This window comes from Xiphophorus maculatus, chromosome 13 (genome assembly GCF_002775205.1).
Source record: "Xiphophorus maculatus strain JP 163 A chromosome 13, X_maculatus-5.0-male, whole genome shotgun sequence".
Classification (NCBI taxonomy): Eukaryota; Metazoa; Chordata; class Actinopteri; order Cyprinodontiformes; family Poeciliidae; genus Xiphophorus; species Xiphophorus maculatus.
Genome location: NC_036455.1, coordinates 10,773,025 through 10,790,938, shown reverse-complemented (window position 1 = coordinate 10,790,938; position 17,914 = coordinate 10,773,025). Strand labels below are relative to the sequence as shown.

Here is a 17,914-nt window from a genome sequence, read left to right as displayed (position 1 = left end):
GTGAAAGGTGTCAAATGTAATTTGTTGACTTCTATTTGTTTCCATTTGGATACTGTGAACAGCAAGAACAAACCTATTCATTTTCCAACTCATTTTTCAGAGTTTCTGTTCAGTCAGACTGAGGTAGGCTTTGTATGAAGTGAAATCATTTGATCTGGCAATGAGTGGATGTAAATCCTGAGTATTTATGGGAAGATGGTGATTGAAGGCAGCTGCACCTTAGCAGTGTCAACTCGATGCTGCTTCTGTAGTCAAGGAGGAAATTGCCTAGACTATCAGTTTCCTCATGGAAGGAGATGATAAAAGAAGATCTGCTGATCTCAACAAGTGTATGCAGGATGGAGAGGGGGGATCAGTGAACTGTATCAGACCCGTCCACTTGCTGTTGATGTGGTGAGCACTCTGACAGTAATAAACTCCAGCATCTTCAGCCTGAACTCCACTGATGGTCAGAGTGAAGTCAGAGTTTGATCCACTGCCTGTAAAACGACTTGGAGTCCCTGATGCTCGAGTGCTAGAAAAATAAATGAGAAGCTTAGGAGTTTGTCCATCTTTCTGTTGGTACCAGGCTAAACGGTGGCCATTGCTGTCCACATAAACATTCTGACTGGTTCTACAGTTGATGCTGATAGATCTTCCCAGATCAGCTCTCACTGCTACAGGCTGCTGAGTCACTGTGACCTGACCTCTGACCTCTGTGGACACAAAGAGAAAGACATGCAGCAGCGTCATGGTTTAGTCGGCTTCATTTCAGAGGGACAGATGTTCATAGAGGAGAGGAGTTGGATTCTCTGGACTTTACCTGTGAAGCAACAGCAGAGGAGAGTCCAGATGAGGATGCAGATCAAAGTCATGTTTTTGATGAAGAGGATTTCTGTGTCTTCTGTTGTGATGAAGGACAGCTGTCAGTTGTCAGACACAGAGTCATCCAGTGTTCAACTGTCAGGACTATAAACTCTCCCAGAGCACTGGAGCATGGAGCTGCTGATGCAAAGTGACTCTATGGAAATGCTCTGACTGACTGCAGCAGATCAGTCTGCTGTTGATCAGTTAAACAATCAATTTCTGCCCAGAAATGTATTATTCTGGGCAGAATAATACATACAGCAAGATACAGTTTTAAAGTCCCTACACTGGCTTCCTGTAGCTCAAAGAACAGACTTTAAAATACTGTTGTTAGTTTACAAATCACTGAACGGCTTAGCACCACAATACATCAAAGATCTGCTGTTGTATCAACCTTCCAGACCTCTCAGGTCTTCTGGTTCTGGTTCTGCTCTGCATCCCCAGAACCAGAACCAAACGAGGAGAAGCAGCTTTCAGCATCTATGCACCACAAATTTGGAACAAACTTCCAGAAATCTGTAAAACAGCTGAAACACTGACTTCCTTTAAATCTAGACTAAAAACCCACCTGTTTAGGATTGTATTTGAAACGTAATCAATTACAAATTTATTGATGGAACTTTACTTAATGTCGTGTATTGATTATTGATTCTATGTTGCATTGTGTTTCTGTGTTTGATATGATGTAAAGCACTTTGAAATGCCTTGCTGCTGAAATGTGCTATACAAATAAAATTTGATTGATTGATTGATACATACAGTCTCATAATTGTGGTCCTAGAAGTATCTCCATATATTGCAATTAACCTATAGTCTGGATTCATTCTTTCCCATCTTATGTCATTTTTCTAGGCAATAATGTTTTTAAACATTCATATTGTTTCAAATATTAAGCAAAATATGCTTTAATTGTTGTGTTTAAATCTTGAGAGATGTGCTAAAGTATAAATCTATCTAGTCTGCAGTTTTGTTAATTCTTACTTTTGCATTTAAAAATACTAAAACAAACACTTGCAAGCTATTATGGGTTTATTTGATAAACCTATTTGCACTGTTTTGTTCAAAAATGCAAAGTTTGATTTAAATATCAAAGAAAAGTAAAAATGCTTGCTTTTGTTACAGAACAAACATAAAATTAAGCAAGCGTAAGGCATAAAAGGAACAGTGAAAGCAAAAGGATTTATCACACAAAACGTAGAGCTAGCAGATCAGGTTTCAGTTGAAAATAAATAAGCAGCCAAAAAATCTGGCTTCTTTTTGGAGCTTGCTTTATGAAAATAGCTGAAGTTCCCAACACTAACTAATTCTAATAATTTAGTCCCGGATTTCTTTTAAACTTTTCTTTTATTCCCTACATGTACAACTTATTTTTCAGTGCACTAAAGGAGACAGTCTGTCCCGGAGTAACAGACTGAGATCCTGGACTCTGAGTCAGGGTGATGACTGCTGAGGAACCTAAAAACATGACACAGAGAGATATTGACACAAATCTAGATCAGAGAAATATTATCATTGTTCACATGTAAAGGATGGTTCATTTGAGTCTTTTTCATTGACAGAAAAAAGAATCCCAAGAAAAGTTTCTATCAGAGTCTCACCCTGAACCAGGAGCCCCAGGATGGTCAGCAGTAGAGTCAGTGACATCATCATTGTGCTGCTGGTGTGTCAGTGGCTCTGAAAGGACTGGACAGCCACTAATCAACTCTGACCTCTTAACAGCTGGAGCAGAGAGGCAGGACACATATGCAAACACACAGTCAGTCACATGGAGCTCAGCTCTACATGTTCTCTTCTAACATCCTGGGTCTCTATCGCTGTGTTCTCTGAACTGCAGATGGTCTTAACTTTTCAAATAAACTACAAAAATACATGAACATATATACTAATTTAAAAAAGAGAGAAGATAATCCAGTTAAGGCCATATAAGCAGCTTCAATTAAAACTTGGAGGACAAGTGAAGAAACACACCATTTATAAACTTATAAAGATAGACTAGTTTCAAAGTTAAATAATACTAATTTAGAGAACATTTATCGATTACTTCTGTTGTTTCTGAGCTATAAAACATCTCACATACACCATGACTGGTTTCAAATAAATTTGAGTACTTCCCAGTTTTCTATCATCCTTCTTGGTTACAGCATTTAACTTGACCTTCTGGTCCTTCGCTTTTAACGATGTAGAGTTCAATGGGGCCAATTCCTGCTGCATCGTAGCAACCTCAATCCATAACACTTCCACCTCCATGCTTCAAAGAGAGAATGAGTTTCTTATCTTGAAGTGTTGTATGTGACTGAATTTTCACAACTTCTTGTGTTCAAATAATTCAGTTTTTCATTCGTGTCCAAAAAGTCATTACTCCACAGGTTATATTTACCTATTTCTTTGAGAGCATAGATTACTTCTTGGCACAATCCTCACAAAGATTAAAACACATTCTTTTGATTGTTGTGGTATTTACTTTCATATCAACAGCAGCAAGATAAGTCTGTGGATATTTTGATTATATTTTAATATTTTTACTGACTTGTTTCAGCAGTTTATGATCTGCTTTGGAGCTGAACTCTCTTGGTCACAATGCTCTTGTTATGTTAACAGTTATTTCCAATCTCCTCAATCTGTAGACTCCTTTCCTTACAGTAGAACAGCCATTTTAACATCATTTTGAGACTTCTTTAAAGCCATTTCCAGACTCATAAGTTGTGTCTGGTTCTCCCATTAATCTTCTTTCTGACTGGATGACAGCTCTTTGGTTCACAGTCTCATTTAAAACATTGATAAAAACTAATCTGAATGTCAGAAATGTAAACAGAGTAAACCTACTTCAAATTAAAGAGGAACAATGTTTATATGGAGTTTTACATTTGTTAGTAATTCTCAAGTTGACAATAAATGTTGATATATCAAACTATGTTAGACAAACAAGAAATCATTATGAGTTTTAATTTTTTATGTTTTTAGCTTTTAAAAATCTTAAAAATTCTAGTTCTCCATGTTTTGTGTTCAGAGAGCCGTGTCTCTCTACAGTCAGAGGTTTTTGTACGACGGCTCAATGAGTTTGTATCACTGTGGTACACGTTCGGTGGAGGAACCAGACTGGAGTTTGGAAGTAAGTAAAATATAAAGCTGCTTTTTTACTGATTTGCTTCTATTGTTTTAATTCTGTTTGGCAGATTGAAGCTAGAAGACATGCATTATTTAATGCTTTACAAAAAAAAGTTTCAAGATACACATAAGTCATACTTAATATCCCAAATTACAACAGAGTATAACAAATCAGTGCTGATCTAAGAAGTAAAAAATATTTGGTTTGACTTAATAGTTAATCTTGGTTTATAGTTCAGTTTAGTCAGACAAAGTCAGAGAGCCGTGTCTGTAGTCAGAGGTTTTTGTACGGCGCCTCAGTGAGTTTGTATCACTGTGGTGGACTTTTGGTGGAGGAACCAGACTGGAGTTTGGAAGTAAGTAAAATATAAAACTGCTTTTTTTTTTGTTTGTTTTTTTTACTTGATGGTATTGTTTTAATTCTGTTTGACAGGCTGGGAAATGTGCATGATTTTATGCTTTACAAGAACGTTTCAAGATACAGAAAATATGTCATAGTTAATATCACAAATTACAGCAGAATGAAGCAGGTTTATACTGATCTAAGAAGTACGAAATGTTTTATTTTAATCTTGGTTTGTAGGCTTAGTTTAGTCAGACAAAGTCAGAGAGCCGTGTCTGTAGTCCGAGGTTTTTGTACGGCGCCTCAGTGAGTTTGTATCACTGTGGTGGACTTTTGGTGGAGGAACCAGACTGGAGCTTGGAAGTAAGTTTACTTCATGCTTAATACTAAATTAAAAAATAATGTCGGGATGCTTTAAAGTAAATGTTTGTATTTTCCTATAAAGGAGGAAATTATATATGTGCATTAATTACTTTCTTACATCAAACAAATAGAATCTCATTTCAAGATGAAGTGAAATATTTTATGTACAAATTATATAAAATGTTGCTTCGGAAATAAACATCAGAATTGAGGTTTGATATGTTTATCAATGTTATCACTTTTTTAACTTTAATACTTTTCTGCCAGTTGTAAACCAGTTTGGTGGTTTGGTGTGAAAAATCTAAATGAGCTCAAGTAAAAACCGAATTTATTTTTATTGGTGGGATAAAATCAGTCTTAATCTATACTGTTCAACAAAGACACAGAAAACTTGAAGTTTATTGAACTTAGTATTTCAAATTAAACTCTTTCTTTAAAATTTATTGAATTCACAAATGCTTGCTGTAGTTATAAATAATGTATAGTTGCATTTAAAAATGAGATTCTAAAGAGTCATTATTATTATTTTATCTTTTTTATTTATTCTTTTTTTATGTATTTATTTTCTCATTTAAGAGTACATTGAATTTTTTTGAATTAAACTTTTGGGTGACCTTTTTGTGCTGATCTGAGACTCCTAAAAGGAAGTGAAACAATGTGTCAGTGAGTGGCGAGTGGAGCATGAAAACATCTGGCAGAAACTTCTTATTTTAGAAAACCTCTCACTAACTGTAACCATGACACAGTATCTGCTGCTTAACATCTACAGCTTCTGTTCTCTAATCTGATTGGTGTCTCCTAGGTGATACCCGTCCCACCCTGACAGTGCTTCCCCCATCCATTGTGGAGCTGCAGCAGCAGCAGGTTACCCTCATGTGTCTGGCCAACAAGGGCTTCCCCTCAGACTGGACTCTGTCCTGGAAGCTGGACGGCAGCAGCAGCAGCAGCAGCTGGGAGCAGAGCAGGAGCTCCGGGGTGCTGCAGAATGACGGCCTCTACAGCTGGAGCAGCACCCTGAGGCTCCCTGCAGACCAGTGGAGGAAGGTGGGCTCTGTGACCTGTGAGGCCTCCCAGGGCTCCCAGTCTGCAGTCACAGAGACACTGAGGAGAGACCAGTGTTCCCAGTCCTGAGCTGGTTCTTCTTATTTGCTTTTTAATTGTTTTTACAGTTTTATTAAATTACCACTCTTGGTCTTCTCTCTGTAAAAACAAAATGTTTCTCCAGTTTGACTCTGATAATGTTTCTTTCTTTTTAATAAACTCTGGTTTCTTTAAACAATAACATTTTTTGTCATTTGTTTCTAAGAAATTAGAACCATCTAAAAATTAAAAGTTATTGGAAATGTTTCTAATAAATTACGTGAACTAATTCTGTTTAAATCATTTTTTCTTTCAAATAACTAGAGGTATCAATCAAGATGATCTAAGCAAACTGGTTTAACTCTTTACTGATTGTTTCATCTCTCAGTCTGCTGTTCCAAGTGGAAATGTCTAAATCAATAAGATTTCATTTAGATAATGGAAAGTGCGCCAAATCATTGTTGAATACTTATGAAAAGACATGTTTCATTTATATATATATATATTTTTTTTTTTAAATAATCTGAGATCGTTGCTCTGTATTATCAGAGTGTCCTGATGCAGATCTTTGTATCACATTTGCTGAAAAAAGTTCTAGAATGAATTTCTGGTGACTAAATTCAGTTCCTGTTCTGTTGAAACTGTTCAGTACAAAATTTGAATTAAAATTTGAATTCAATAAAGCTTTCAAACAGGAACTGTATTGCTCTTATTATTAATTAATAGAAATAGTGTGTCTTTAGTTTATTAAAATGATTTTTTCCATCTGCACCTTGATGAGTCAGATCAGTTCCTCTTTCTCTCTGAGGTTTTTGTACGGCCTTGTATCACTGTGTGAGTGGGAAACTGTTACGTTGCTGACAATAGTAAACTCCTGCATCCTCAGCCTGAACTCCACTGATGGTTAAAGTGAAGTCAGTCTGTTCTGCTTTTGCACAAAAACTCTCAGGAACTCCAGACTGACATACTGTGGTATCATAAATCAAAGTTTGGGAGCTTCTCCAGGTTTCTGAAGATACCAGTTGATGTCATCACCTATCAGTCGGTCAGATTTACACCTGATGGAGACGGTCTGTCCCTGAACAGCAGACTGAGCTCCAGGAGTCAGAGTCAAGATGATGTCTCCTGAAGAACCTTTAGAACATGAAACAAACACACATTTATGGCAAAATAAGATTAACGTTTATAGTAAATGTAAAACAGTTTTTCCTGTTTTTAATGTATATGTAATGCTACAGCAGAGAGTCTCACCCTGAACCAGGAGCCCCAGGATGGTCAGCAGTAGAGTCAGTGACATCATCATTGTGCTGCTGGTGTGTCAGTGGCTCTGAAAGGCCTGGACAGCCACTGATCAACTCTGACCTCTTAACAGCTGGAGCAGAGAGGCAGGACACATATGCAAACACACACAGTCAGTCACATGGAGCTCAGCTCTACATATCATCAGGTTTCCTCCTCACTGCTCAGACAGTTGTGATAAATTAAAATAGTGGAAGAAAATGCTCTAGAGTAAAGAGCTTTCTTCATTTCCTCTATTTGTAATTCTGATATGCTTCATTATAACAATTTTTTACTACGGTATAATAACATTCTTTATTTGAAGCATGTTTAATATTAGATCTTCTCCACAAACAACAAAACAAAATCTTGAAGCTAAAGCTCAATTATCAAACACATTTTCCTAAACTCTCGTAGAAGTTAAACTGTTGACATCAACACTCAGATCATTTTATTCATTTAAGATCTGCAAACTGTTTGTGTGAAAATCTAGTTGATTTTTTCTTTACATTGTGGCTGTTGCTATTCCAACAGCAACTACAAATAATCTTAGGATTTCTGTCCAATTATACATTTTCTGATTTTTGTCATGTGATTCTAATTGATTAATTGATTAAAACATGGAACTAATACAAACTAAAGTAACTTGTGTGATATTTTTAAATGCTTTAGTGAAGGTTTTGTTTCTTACTACTATCCATTTCTTCATCAAATTAAAAATTATTTTTTTAAGTTATCCTATCTTTTGTCAACCAATCATTCAAATTAGAGTGATGCTGTACATTTTACACATTTATTTTAAAACACCTTCATGAAAATTTGTGTGTATCCATGTGAAGGATTTCAGTAAACTATCCGTTTCTGCAGCAACTGGAAGCTGCAGCAACATAGTTTCAGTTCAGTTTGACTGAGGGAGGTTTTTGTATGACTGTTTTTCACTGTGTGAACACATACTGGCTGTTGATGTAGTGAAGACTCTGACAGTAATAAACTGCAGCATCTTCAGCCTGAACTCCACTGATGGTCAGAGTGAAGTCAGAGTTTGATCCACTGCCTGTAAAACGACTTGGAGTCCCTGATTCTCGAGTGCTGGTATAATAAATGAGCCGCTTAGGAGTTTGTCCATCTTTCTGTTGGTACCAGGCTAAATAGTGGGAGCCGCTATAAACATAAACATTCTGACTGGTTCTACAGGTGATTGTGGCAGATCCTCCCAGATTAGCTGTCATTGCTGAAGGCTGAGTCACTGTGACCTGACCTCTGACCTCTGAGGACACAGACAAAAACATGCAGAAGCTTCATGGTTAGTCGGCTTCATTTCAGAGGGACAGATGTTCATAGAGGAGAGGAGTTGGATTCTCTGGACTTTACCTGTGAAGCAGCAGCAGAGGAGAGTCCAGATGAGGACGCAGATCAAAGTCATGTTTTTGATGAAGAGGATTTCTGTGTCTCCTGTTGTGATGAAGGACAGCTGTCAGTCATCCAGTGTTCAACTGTCAGGACTATAAACTCTCCCAGAGCACTGGAGCATGGAGCTGCTGATGCAAAGTGGCTCTATGGAAATGCTCTGAATGACTCCAATAGAGATTTGGAACTATGTGACACTCATTTTAATAACAGCATATTTATTTTAATTTTTCTGTGGTAAATTTTCTTCCCAGGTAACATTCAACACAATTCACAAAACAGTTTGTTGTTGAGGAAAGTATATTGACTTTACAATATGTTTACTTGTTTTGAATGAATTATGTAAACTTTTCTCTTTTATCTTTTTTTATATCTGATAATCATTTTGGGGTATATTCACCATATAAATAGATGAACGAATAATTTTTTTTGATGATTAAAGTCTTTCCATCACAAAATTCTTTGCCATGATTGCTTTGTTTTGAGAAAAATATTTTTACCTTAATTTTAAATTTATTAAAGAACAACTGGCTGTTTATGTTTTTTTTCTTTTAAAAAGTTGTATCAGCTGGTCAAGGACTAATGTCAGGTTTTATCATTTTGGTCTGTAACCTGATACATTGCATCTTTCCTCCTGTGGTTAATTCATACTGTGTATTGTTCCTGTTTTAAATAAAATCGTTTGCAAATCACACTTTATTTCAATCTGGAGAGACTCAGATGGAGAAAAGGGAAACAATTAGAAAAGTTTATTAACAACATGAATTAAATCTTTGGTGCTCGGGCCCCGGCTGAGGACATTGATTATCGCATACTTTGCGATGGGCTCGGATGAGCATTCCATATGCTGTTAGGAACGTCATCCCCCAGGGCCCGGCACTGGTGGTGGAGGCGGTGAAGGATGCTGCCGGATAGCCGAGCAAGTGGGGGTGAAGGGGTGGAGGTGGGTTGAACTCTGCTGGAAAGCACAAGACGCCATGGATGGTGGTCCTTATCAGATGGGGCTTGGACGGTGATTGGATGTGACGAGTCTTGGACCGGCGTCGATCAATCAATGGTGATGAGCCGGAAGCTCCGGTTGGATGATGCAGGTGGGGCTAAAAGAGTCTCCCAGTTTGAATTTGCGCCTAGGCTTCATCATACCTGGTGATAGGCCCCAGTCCCCAGTTATCCTGCAAGGATAAATGTTTGTAGATATTGGAAATAACACATAGTTAAACATAGTGACTAGATAAATAGAATAGAATAGAATAGAATAGAATAGAATAGAATAGAATAGAATAGAATAGAATAGAATAGAATAGAATAGAATAGAATAGAATAGAATAGAATTAGAATTAGAATTCCCAGCAGGAAAATTATTTCGTAGTTACAGCAGCTAAATGTCAGCTAAAGTTAAATGTCTAAAGGATTGTTTGCCAAGTGGACATCCTTGTAGGGAAAAACATGTTCATCCTCTGATATACAGTCCCCCAAAAGTCTTATATCTAACATCTGCATGTTTGGTGAATCCACATCTCATAGATGTATCTAAATAAGAAGAAAGTTAATCTCTCATTTTAGAGTTCTGAAGTATTTCAGTGAGTTTGTATCACTGTGATTGGATTTATTCTGGCTAAGCTAGCTGCTATTGTGAAGGACACATACCATTCTTTTGAAAAAGATGTATTATAAATCTCAGGTCATGAATCAAACTCTAATCCTTTTAACAGATGAATTTTTTGATGTCTTTTTTCTGATATTTGAAGTTCTAATATATATATATTTATATCTAAACTCTTGTGGTTTCTAAATATTTTGTTGAAAGTTATTTTATTCTACAAAATAGGTCATCTTTTCCATACTTGTTTTCAAGTGTTCAAGATAATTTGACATTTAGTGATAAAGAAAGCAAAGACATTTTTTTTTAAATTACACATTTTCATGTGACTTTCTGTTCCTTTATTCACAGTGATTCCTGGTTAGATTCACTGGTATGTTTTGGCCCATCATCATATTGTAGTCCAGTGCTGGTTAAGGTTCACAGTGCTTCATATTTTCCATCATGCACTGTAGTATTCATGGTGAGTTGTGTCACAGTGATCCCACTGCAGCAAAGAACCTTAGAAGCATGACACTTCCAACTCCATGCTTCACAGCTGGTATGAGATCCCTGACAGGGAGAGCTGTATTGGTTGAAGACAATGATTTTGTTCCTTTTTGGAAAAAAACAACAAAACTTAGTTTTTGACTCATTTGTCCAAAGACTATTATTCCAGAGGTCCTCGTCTTGGAATATAATTATTCAGGCAAACTTTAGTCTGGCCTTTTTACTTAGAGAGCAAAGCTTTACCCTTTGATCGTCTCCCATAACAAAAGTTATATTAGTGCAGTCTCTTCTCTTTTAGAGTCAGTCATGTGTTTAATAACAAAAACATCAAGTCAAAATGCTGTAAGTCTTGTGTTGAAATGTTTGGGTTTTCAGAGACTTCACCAAATATTTGACAATCTGTTCCAGGGTGAAATAGTTTGGAAAGCCAGATCTTGGGCACGTTGGTTCATTTTTGACAGTTTTTTATGCAGCAGAATTGCTGATTCCACATTCTTTTGAGACAATTTTAAATCCTGCTTCAGACTAAAAAGCTGCTATAAAAAAAAAAAAAAATTCCCTTCTCACCCACCGCGGGTGGTTCTTATCCTCTGAGCTCGGGTCCTCTACCAGAGGCCTGGGAGCTTGAGGGTTCTGCGCAGTATCTTGGCTGTGCCAAGGACTGCACATTTCTGGACTGAGATGTCTGATGTTGTTCCTGGGATCTGTTGTAGCCATTGGTCCAGTTTGGGGGTGACTGCCCCGAGGGCCCCGATGACCACAGGCACCACTGTGGTCTTCACCTTCCAGGCCCTCTCCAGTTCCTCCCTGAGGCCCTGGTATTTCTCTAGTTTCTCGTGCTCCTTTTTCCTGATGTTGCAGTCGCTTGGTATTGCTACATCTATCACAACGGCTTTCCTCTGTTGTTTATCCACTACGACAATGTCTGGTTGGTTCGCCATTACCACCAACATATATATATATATATATATATATATATATATATACAGTATACCATTAATCATATACATATTCCAATTCAAAATTACTTTATTAATATTTAATTAATTAATACACACACACATATATATGTAACCTTAATTAAACAGTATTAATATTAGTCTGGCATGGCTTTTTCTCCTTGAGGTGACACAATCAGTATCTGCAGCTGCAGTTCAGTTTCTGTTCATACTGACTGAGGGAGGTTTTTGTACGACTGTTTTTCACTGTGTGAACACATACTGGCTGTTGGGGTAATGAAAACTCTGACAGTAGTAAACTGCAGCATCTTCAGCCTGAACTCCACTGATGGTCAGAGTGAAGTCAGAGTTTGATCCACTGCCTGTAAAACGACTTGGAGTCCCTGATGCTCGAGTGCTGATATAATAAATGAGGAGCTTAGGAGTTTGTCCATCTTTCTGTTGGTACCAGGCTAAGCAGTTAGAGCTATAAACATTCTGACTGGTTCTACAGTTGATGGTAGCAGATCCTCCAAGATCAGCTCTCACTGCGGCAGGCTGAGTTACTGTGATCTGACCTCTGACCTCTGAGGACACAGAGACAAAAACATGCAGCAGCTTCATGGTTTAGTTGGCTTCATTTCAGAGGGACAGATGTTCATAGAGGAGAGGAGTTGGATTCTCTGGACTTTACCTGTGAAGCAGCAGCAGAGGAGAGTCCAGATGAGGACGCAGATCAAAGTCATGTTTTTGATGAAGAGGATTTCTGTGTCTCCTGTTGTGATGAAGGACAACTGTCAGTCATCCAGTGTTCAACTGTCAGGACTATAAGCTCTCCCAGAGCGCTGGAGCATGGAGCTGCTGATGCAAAGTGGCTCTATGGAAATTTTCTGACTGACTGCAATAGAAACTGGGATCAATGTGGTGCTACTTAGAATATTTTTAAAGCATTTTTTCAAATAGTTAAAGTTTCTCCCACATAATGTTTTTTACATCTTAAGTGACTGTTTTTGAGCAAAACATACTTTACACCATATTTAGTTATGTTTTATATAAAATTTGTACACTTTTTCTTTCTGTTTTTCTTCCTAGTAGTTCATAATCATTTTAGATATTTAACACATCAAAATAAAAATGAGAGATGAGGAAATTTTAAATCTTCACTTTAGAATAACACAAACAGTAAGTGTGCAATTTTAGTGCAACTTTTTCAACACCCTTTCTTTGCATTAACACATTTTTACATATTTAGAGGTAAGTGTCTAAACAAAGGATATTTTGGCAAGTGAACATTTTCATGGGGGGCAACTTTTCTGTCATTTGAGATATGGCCCTGTCCTTTGAATCATTGCATCAGTATAATGAAAACTTATACTGATGCAAAGACTGAACATCCTTTGTTACAGAGTTATGTCTTCTAATGAAATAATCAATTTTTAAATATGTGAAAAAAATCTCTCTACTTTTTTCAAAGCTGTAATTGTGCAAAATATTTTGTTAATCAAAGAGTCTTTTTGTCATTCTAATTAATCTGATGATCGCATAAAACAGGCAGATGACAAGATCCAGCTGCTTCATGAAAATTTGTGTACATCTATATGAAGGTTTTAGTTAAGTGATTTCTGCAGCAGCTTTTAGCTACAACTAGCTAGTTAGTGCTCATCCATAGTATAATTTACATATTATGATCTATGAATATGGTTCTATGAACAACTTCTGTTTCAGTGCAGCAGATCAGTTCCTCTATAGCTGAGGGAGGATTTTGTACGACATTATATCACTGTGTGACTGGAAAGCTCCAATTTCAACCCAAGGTCAGGGCTGATATTCTCATTTTTCTCAATCATTGTCATTGTAATAAATTTGATGACATCCTGAAATCAAGTTTCCAGCAGAGAGTCTCATCCTGAACCAGGAGCCCCAGGATGGTCAGCAGTAGAGTCAGTGACATCATCATTGCGCTGCTGGTGTGGTGTGTCAGTGGCTCTGAAAGGCCTGGACAGCCACTGATCAACTCTGACCTCTTAACAGCTGGAGCAGAGAGGCAGGAAACATATGCAAACACACACAGTGACATGGAGCTAAGCTCATCATGTAATTAGATTTCTTAAGTGCTGTGATTTGCTAATTACCTTCATATTGAGGGTAAACAAAGGCTCTGATCATCTTGATTGTACCAACACAAGAGTATAAAATGATCTATTAGGGATCTGCCCTTAGATTCAAACCAGCTATGATCAATGATTGACCACAAATGCATAGTGCAATTACTTTTGTTTGTCTAATTTAGTTGTAAGTAATTTATTTTTCCAAATCTTTTGTTGCAACTCATTTTATTTCTGTCATAATAGCTTTAAAATTCCAATGTTTTTTATATGTTGTGTGAGGAATTGAGTTTTCCTGTGTGTTTATTTTAGGTTTCTGTGTCCATTGAGTCTCTGTGTTGTCCTGTCTAGATTGTTCCCAACTGTGTCTCGTTCCCTGATTACTCTCTGTGTATTTAATCCCACCTCTGTTCCTTGTTCCTCTTCGGGTCGTTGTTGAATCTGTTGTGTCTAATCTGTCTGTTCAAGCTGTCTCGTGTCAAGTCTGCTGTCAGATGGCTCTTGTTTTTCAGTTGCTATCAGTATTAACCCTTAGCCTTCTGTTCATTGTGTGCTGCCTGGATTTTGGACTTTGGATTTTTGTATATTTCACCATTTAATCATCATTCTCACTCAACTACCTGGGTTCATCTCATCTTCCTCACCACCAAATCATGACATGTTGTTGTTTTAGTAATTATTTATTTTCTTTGTGCTCTGACTTTACATGTTTTAAAACTTTCCTAAGTATTCCATGAATTTATAACACTAACATACTGAGAAATAGATTCAAATAGAGACAGTTGGTCATGGAACCAGTGTCCAACAGTTTGAGACACTTTCTCATGATTATTTTATAAAACATGGAAAAGAAGAGAGGCTGTGTTTTGCGGCAGTTTGTTGCACCGCTGCCTTGCAGTAAGAAGGTCCTGGGTTAAACTCCTGACTTGGGGTTCCCATTTACATGGAGTTTGCATGAAATGGCTTCATGTGCTGGTTCTCTCACTAACATTCTCTTATTGTAAAATCTGCGATTAGGGGCTATTTTGTTTGGCTGGTTTTCTGTTTGCATGTCTTCTGGAATGACAATTTGCCTAGTTTCTGTTCTCTCAACGGAAGGTTTTTGTATGACGATATTTCACTGTGTGTAGAAACTAGCAGATGATGGAAAAGTACCCATACAGTAATAAACTGCTGCATCTTCAGCCTTTATTTCTCTTATTGTTAAAGTGAAGTCAGAATGTGATCCACTGCCTGAAAATCGATCTGAAACTCCAGATGCTCTCTGATAAGAAAACTTGATAATTAATTTTGGAGGCTCTCCATCCTTCTTTTGAAACCAGAATTGATCATGGAAGGATCCTTTATGAACATTTTGACTGGTCTGACATCGGATGTTGACAGACCCTCCCAGACCAGCTCTCACTGCTGCAGGCTGAGTGACTGTGACCTGACCTCTGACCTCTGTGGACACAGAGACAAAAACATGCAGCAGCTTCATGGTTTAGTCGGCTTCATTTCAGAGGGACAGATGTTCATAGAGGAGAGGAGTTGGATTCTCTGGACTTTACCTGTGAAGCAGCAGCAGAGGAGAGTCCAGATGAGGACGCAGATCAAAGTCATGTTTGTGATGAGGAGGATTTCTGTGTCTTCTGTTGTGATGAAGGACAGCTGTCAGTCATCCAGTGTTCAACTGTCAGGAATATAAACTCTCCCAGAGCACTGGAGCATGGAGCTGCTGATGCAAAGTGGCTCAAAATTTTCAGAATGACTCCAACAGAGACTTTGGTTCAGTGTAATGATTTTTCGTTCATTTAAATATAACTAACAGTGTCAACAGTAAATGCACTTTGTAAATGCACATAGAAGTTCATTCATTAGCATGTTGTTTTGTTCAATAATAATGAAAAATGTAAAATTTATTTCAGATTATTTTGTAAAGCCTTATATATAGCTTTTTGGATGCATGGTAGTCTTGATAGTACTTAATTCTTTTCCTGACACTTAAATTTGATGTTTCTGTCTTTAAACTTTTAACATTTTTAAGAAATAGCAATACAGTTTTCTGTCTACATGTATATTTATGAAGTTTTCTCAAAGATCACACAACATTGAGATAAGCAGATTTCAGGAGAGCTTCATGTTTTACGTAATTTCACTTTTATATGAGAAGAGAATTGAAATCTTCCTGTTAAAGATATTCCACTTGCAGCAGCTTTGTGCTACCAGACAGTTTTTTTAGAACCTACTTGTGTTCCACTCACACCAGATTTATGTGGGAAAACCCAGTGTTCAGAACCAAAGCTAAATATCTTAAACATATCTCAAACTACACAAGATGTTTATTAGTTAAACGTCTCTTATAAAGTTACTACAGAATGTGCTCATTTGGATTTCTTGAAATGAAATAATATGTTTTGTTGTACGAATGCTGATAATGGTTGCTACCACGGCTTTCATTTGAAGACATTTATTCCAAAAGGAGAGTCATGGCTTCCCACAATTTTGTTTCAATCTTTTTATGAAAAAAGAATTAAGTTCTGGTCAATTTCAGGAAAATGTTGGGTTTTCTGCTTACGTTTAGTTTCTAGGTGATCAAACACCTTTTTTCACACAGTTGTTTGTGTTCAGAGTCAGAAAGCCGTGTCTCTCTACAGTCAGAGGTTTTTGTACGGCGCCTCAATGAGTTTGTATCACTGTGGTACACGTTCGGTGGAGGAACCAGACTGGAGATTGGAAGTAAGTCAAAAGTTTATTTTCTTATTTTATCTTTTGTCAGTTTTCCTTTATTCCCTTTCCATAATAGGTAGAAATTGAAAAATGTTGGTAATTTCATATTAAATAACAAAAACATATACAGGAAACACAAAGGTGATTTTGTATTTTTAAGTCTAAAAAAATAAATTACGGACCATAATACATGGTGATCAGTCCGTGATTTAATTACTGAGTTATTGCAGTAGTTTAATCTGGATTTACAGATTTTGTTTAGACTGAAAAAGTCACTGAGTCGTGACTTTTCTATAGTCAGAGGTTTTTGTACAGCGACCCGCTTAATTTGTATCTGGAGGAACCAGATTGGCATTTCCAAGTAAGTGTGCAACATTTAAAAACTAAACAGAAAATTACATAATCTCTTTAAAAATGCTTCTATTTTGCTTTTTACCATACTTGCTGGTACTTTGACTTTATTTTGTAGTGTAAGTTTTCCCTGAGTAGATGTTTCAAATTTGTAATCCATTTAAAATTCAATTTTAAATATTTTTTTATGTCCATAGTTGATAAAATATCACCTTCTGTGAGAATACATCTGTTGTTCAATAGCAAACTTTTATCCTGTTATAAATCTATAATAGGATGAAGACAGAAAACACTGGAAAAAATGCAGACAAGTCAAATAACTTTATGTTGTCAATTGGCAGTAAAATTAGAAATTTTATGAGTATGCTTTAATTTTACATTTTTAGTTCAAAATCCAACTAAAAATATTTGAATTTGCAAGAGAAATGTATGTCATTTTAGAATAGATTAAATATTTCGGGTCAGACAGCATGATGATGGAGCTCAGAAGATTCTAAAGAGGAAGTGAAACATTAAGTGACTGTTGGAGCAAAACAACATCTGGGAGGAACATCCTGGCTTATAAGATCTGTTACATTCAATTTGCTTAGAGTCTAAGCATTAGACGCTTCCTATATGATTGACAGCTTTGTGATCCATGTCCTCTAACCTCGGTGTTGTTTCCTAGGTGATACCCGCCCCACTCTGACAGTGCTGCCCCCCTCCAATGAGGAGCTGCAGAAAGAGACAGTCACCTTCATGTGTCTGGCCAACAAGGGCTTCCCCTCAGACTGGACTCTGTCCTGGAAGCTGGACGGCAGCAGAAGCAGCAGCAGCTGGGAGGAGACCAGGAGCTCCGGGGTGCTGCAGAATGATGGCCTCTACAGCTGGAGCAGCACCCTGAGGCTCCCTGCAGACCAGTGGAGGAAGGTGGGCTCTGTGACCTGTGAGGCCTCCCAGGGCTCCCAGTGTGCAGTAACAGAGACCATCAAGAGAGACCAGTGTCTCTAAATTGAATCTGTAGCTGATTTTACCTTTGCTTTCATGTTTTCTTTTTACCAGCTTCTCTGTTTCATTCTGAATGTGCTTGATATTGTTTTAAAGTGGACTGATTCAATTTTATAAACAATAAAAGTTTCACAAAGGCTTCTGAAATCTTATGTTTGACTTATTCACATTATTCACAAGAAATATGGACAATAGTCTTACTGGCCACAGCCAGTTCTTGTCCTAGGACCTTTGGAAAAAGGCTGACATGTGACTGATTGGAAGAATGAGCATAGAATATGGATGAGGAATGACAATATCTATTGTAGAAAAT

General features: G+C 37.2%; 1 pseudogene and 5 gene segments (V, D, J or C); 2 read left to right on the top strand and 4 right to left on the bottom strand.

Annotated features, from left to right (window-relative positions):
- Window positions 1–128: 128 nt before the first annotated feature.
- Window positions 129–1,098, bottom strand: LOC111610561. The segment is given in 2 exon segments: window positions 129–695; window positions 803–1,098. Coding segments are annotated over 2 exon segments (480 nt in total).
- Window positions 1,099–2,464: 1,366 nt separating this feature from the next.
- LOC111610614 lies at window positions 2,465–5,876 on the top strand. The segment is given in 3 exon segments: window positions 2,465–2,474; window positions 3,854–3,955; window positions 5,460–5,876. Coding segments are annotated over 3 exon segments (441 nt in total).
- Window positions 5,877–6,564: 688 nt separating this feature from the next.
- On the bottom strand, window positions 6,565–7,168 carry LOC111605767 (annotated as a pseudogene).
- Window positions 7,169–7,950: 782 nt separating this feature from the next.
- Window positions 7,951–8,578, bottom strand: LOC111610613. The segment is given in 2 exon segments: window positions 7,951–8,282; window positions 8,387–8,578. Coding segments are annotated over 2 exon segments (384 nt in total).
- Window positions 8,579–11,664: 3,086 nt separating this feature from the next.
- LOC102227317 lies at window positions 11,665–16,073 on the bottom strand. The segment is given in 2 exon segments: window positions 11,672–12,036; window positions 15,105–15,539. Coding segments are annotated over 2 exon segments (375 nt in total).
- Window positions 16,074–16,181: 108 nt separating this feature from the next.
- On the top strand, window positions 16,182–17,700 carry LOC111610559. The segment is given in 2 exon segments: window positions 16,182–16,272; window positions 17,282–17,700. A coding segment is annotated over 1 exon segment (252 nt).
- The last annotated feature ends 214 nt before the right edge of the window (window positions 17,701–17,914 follow it).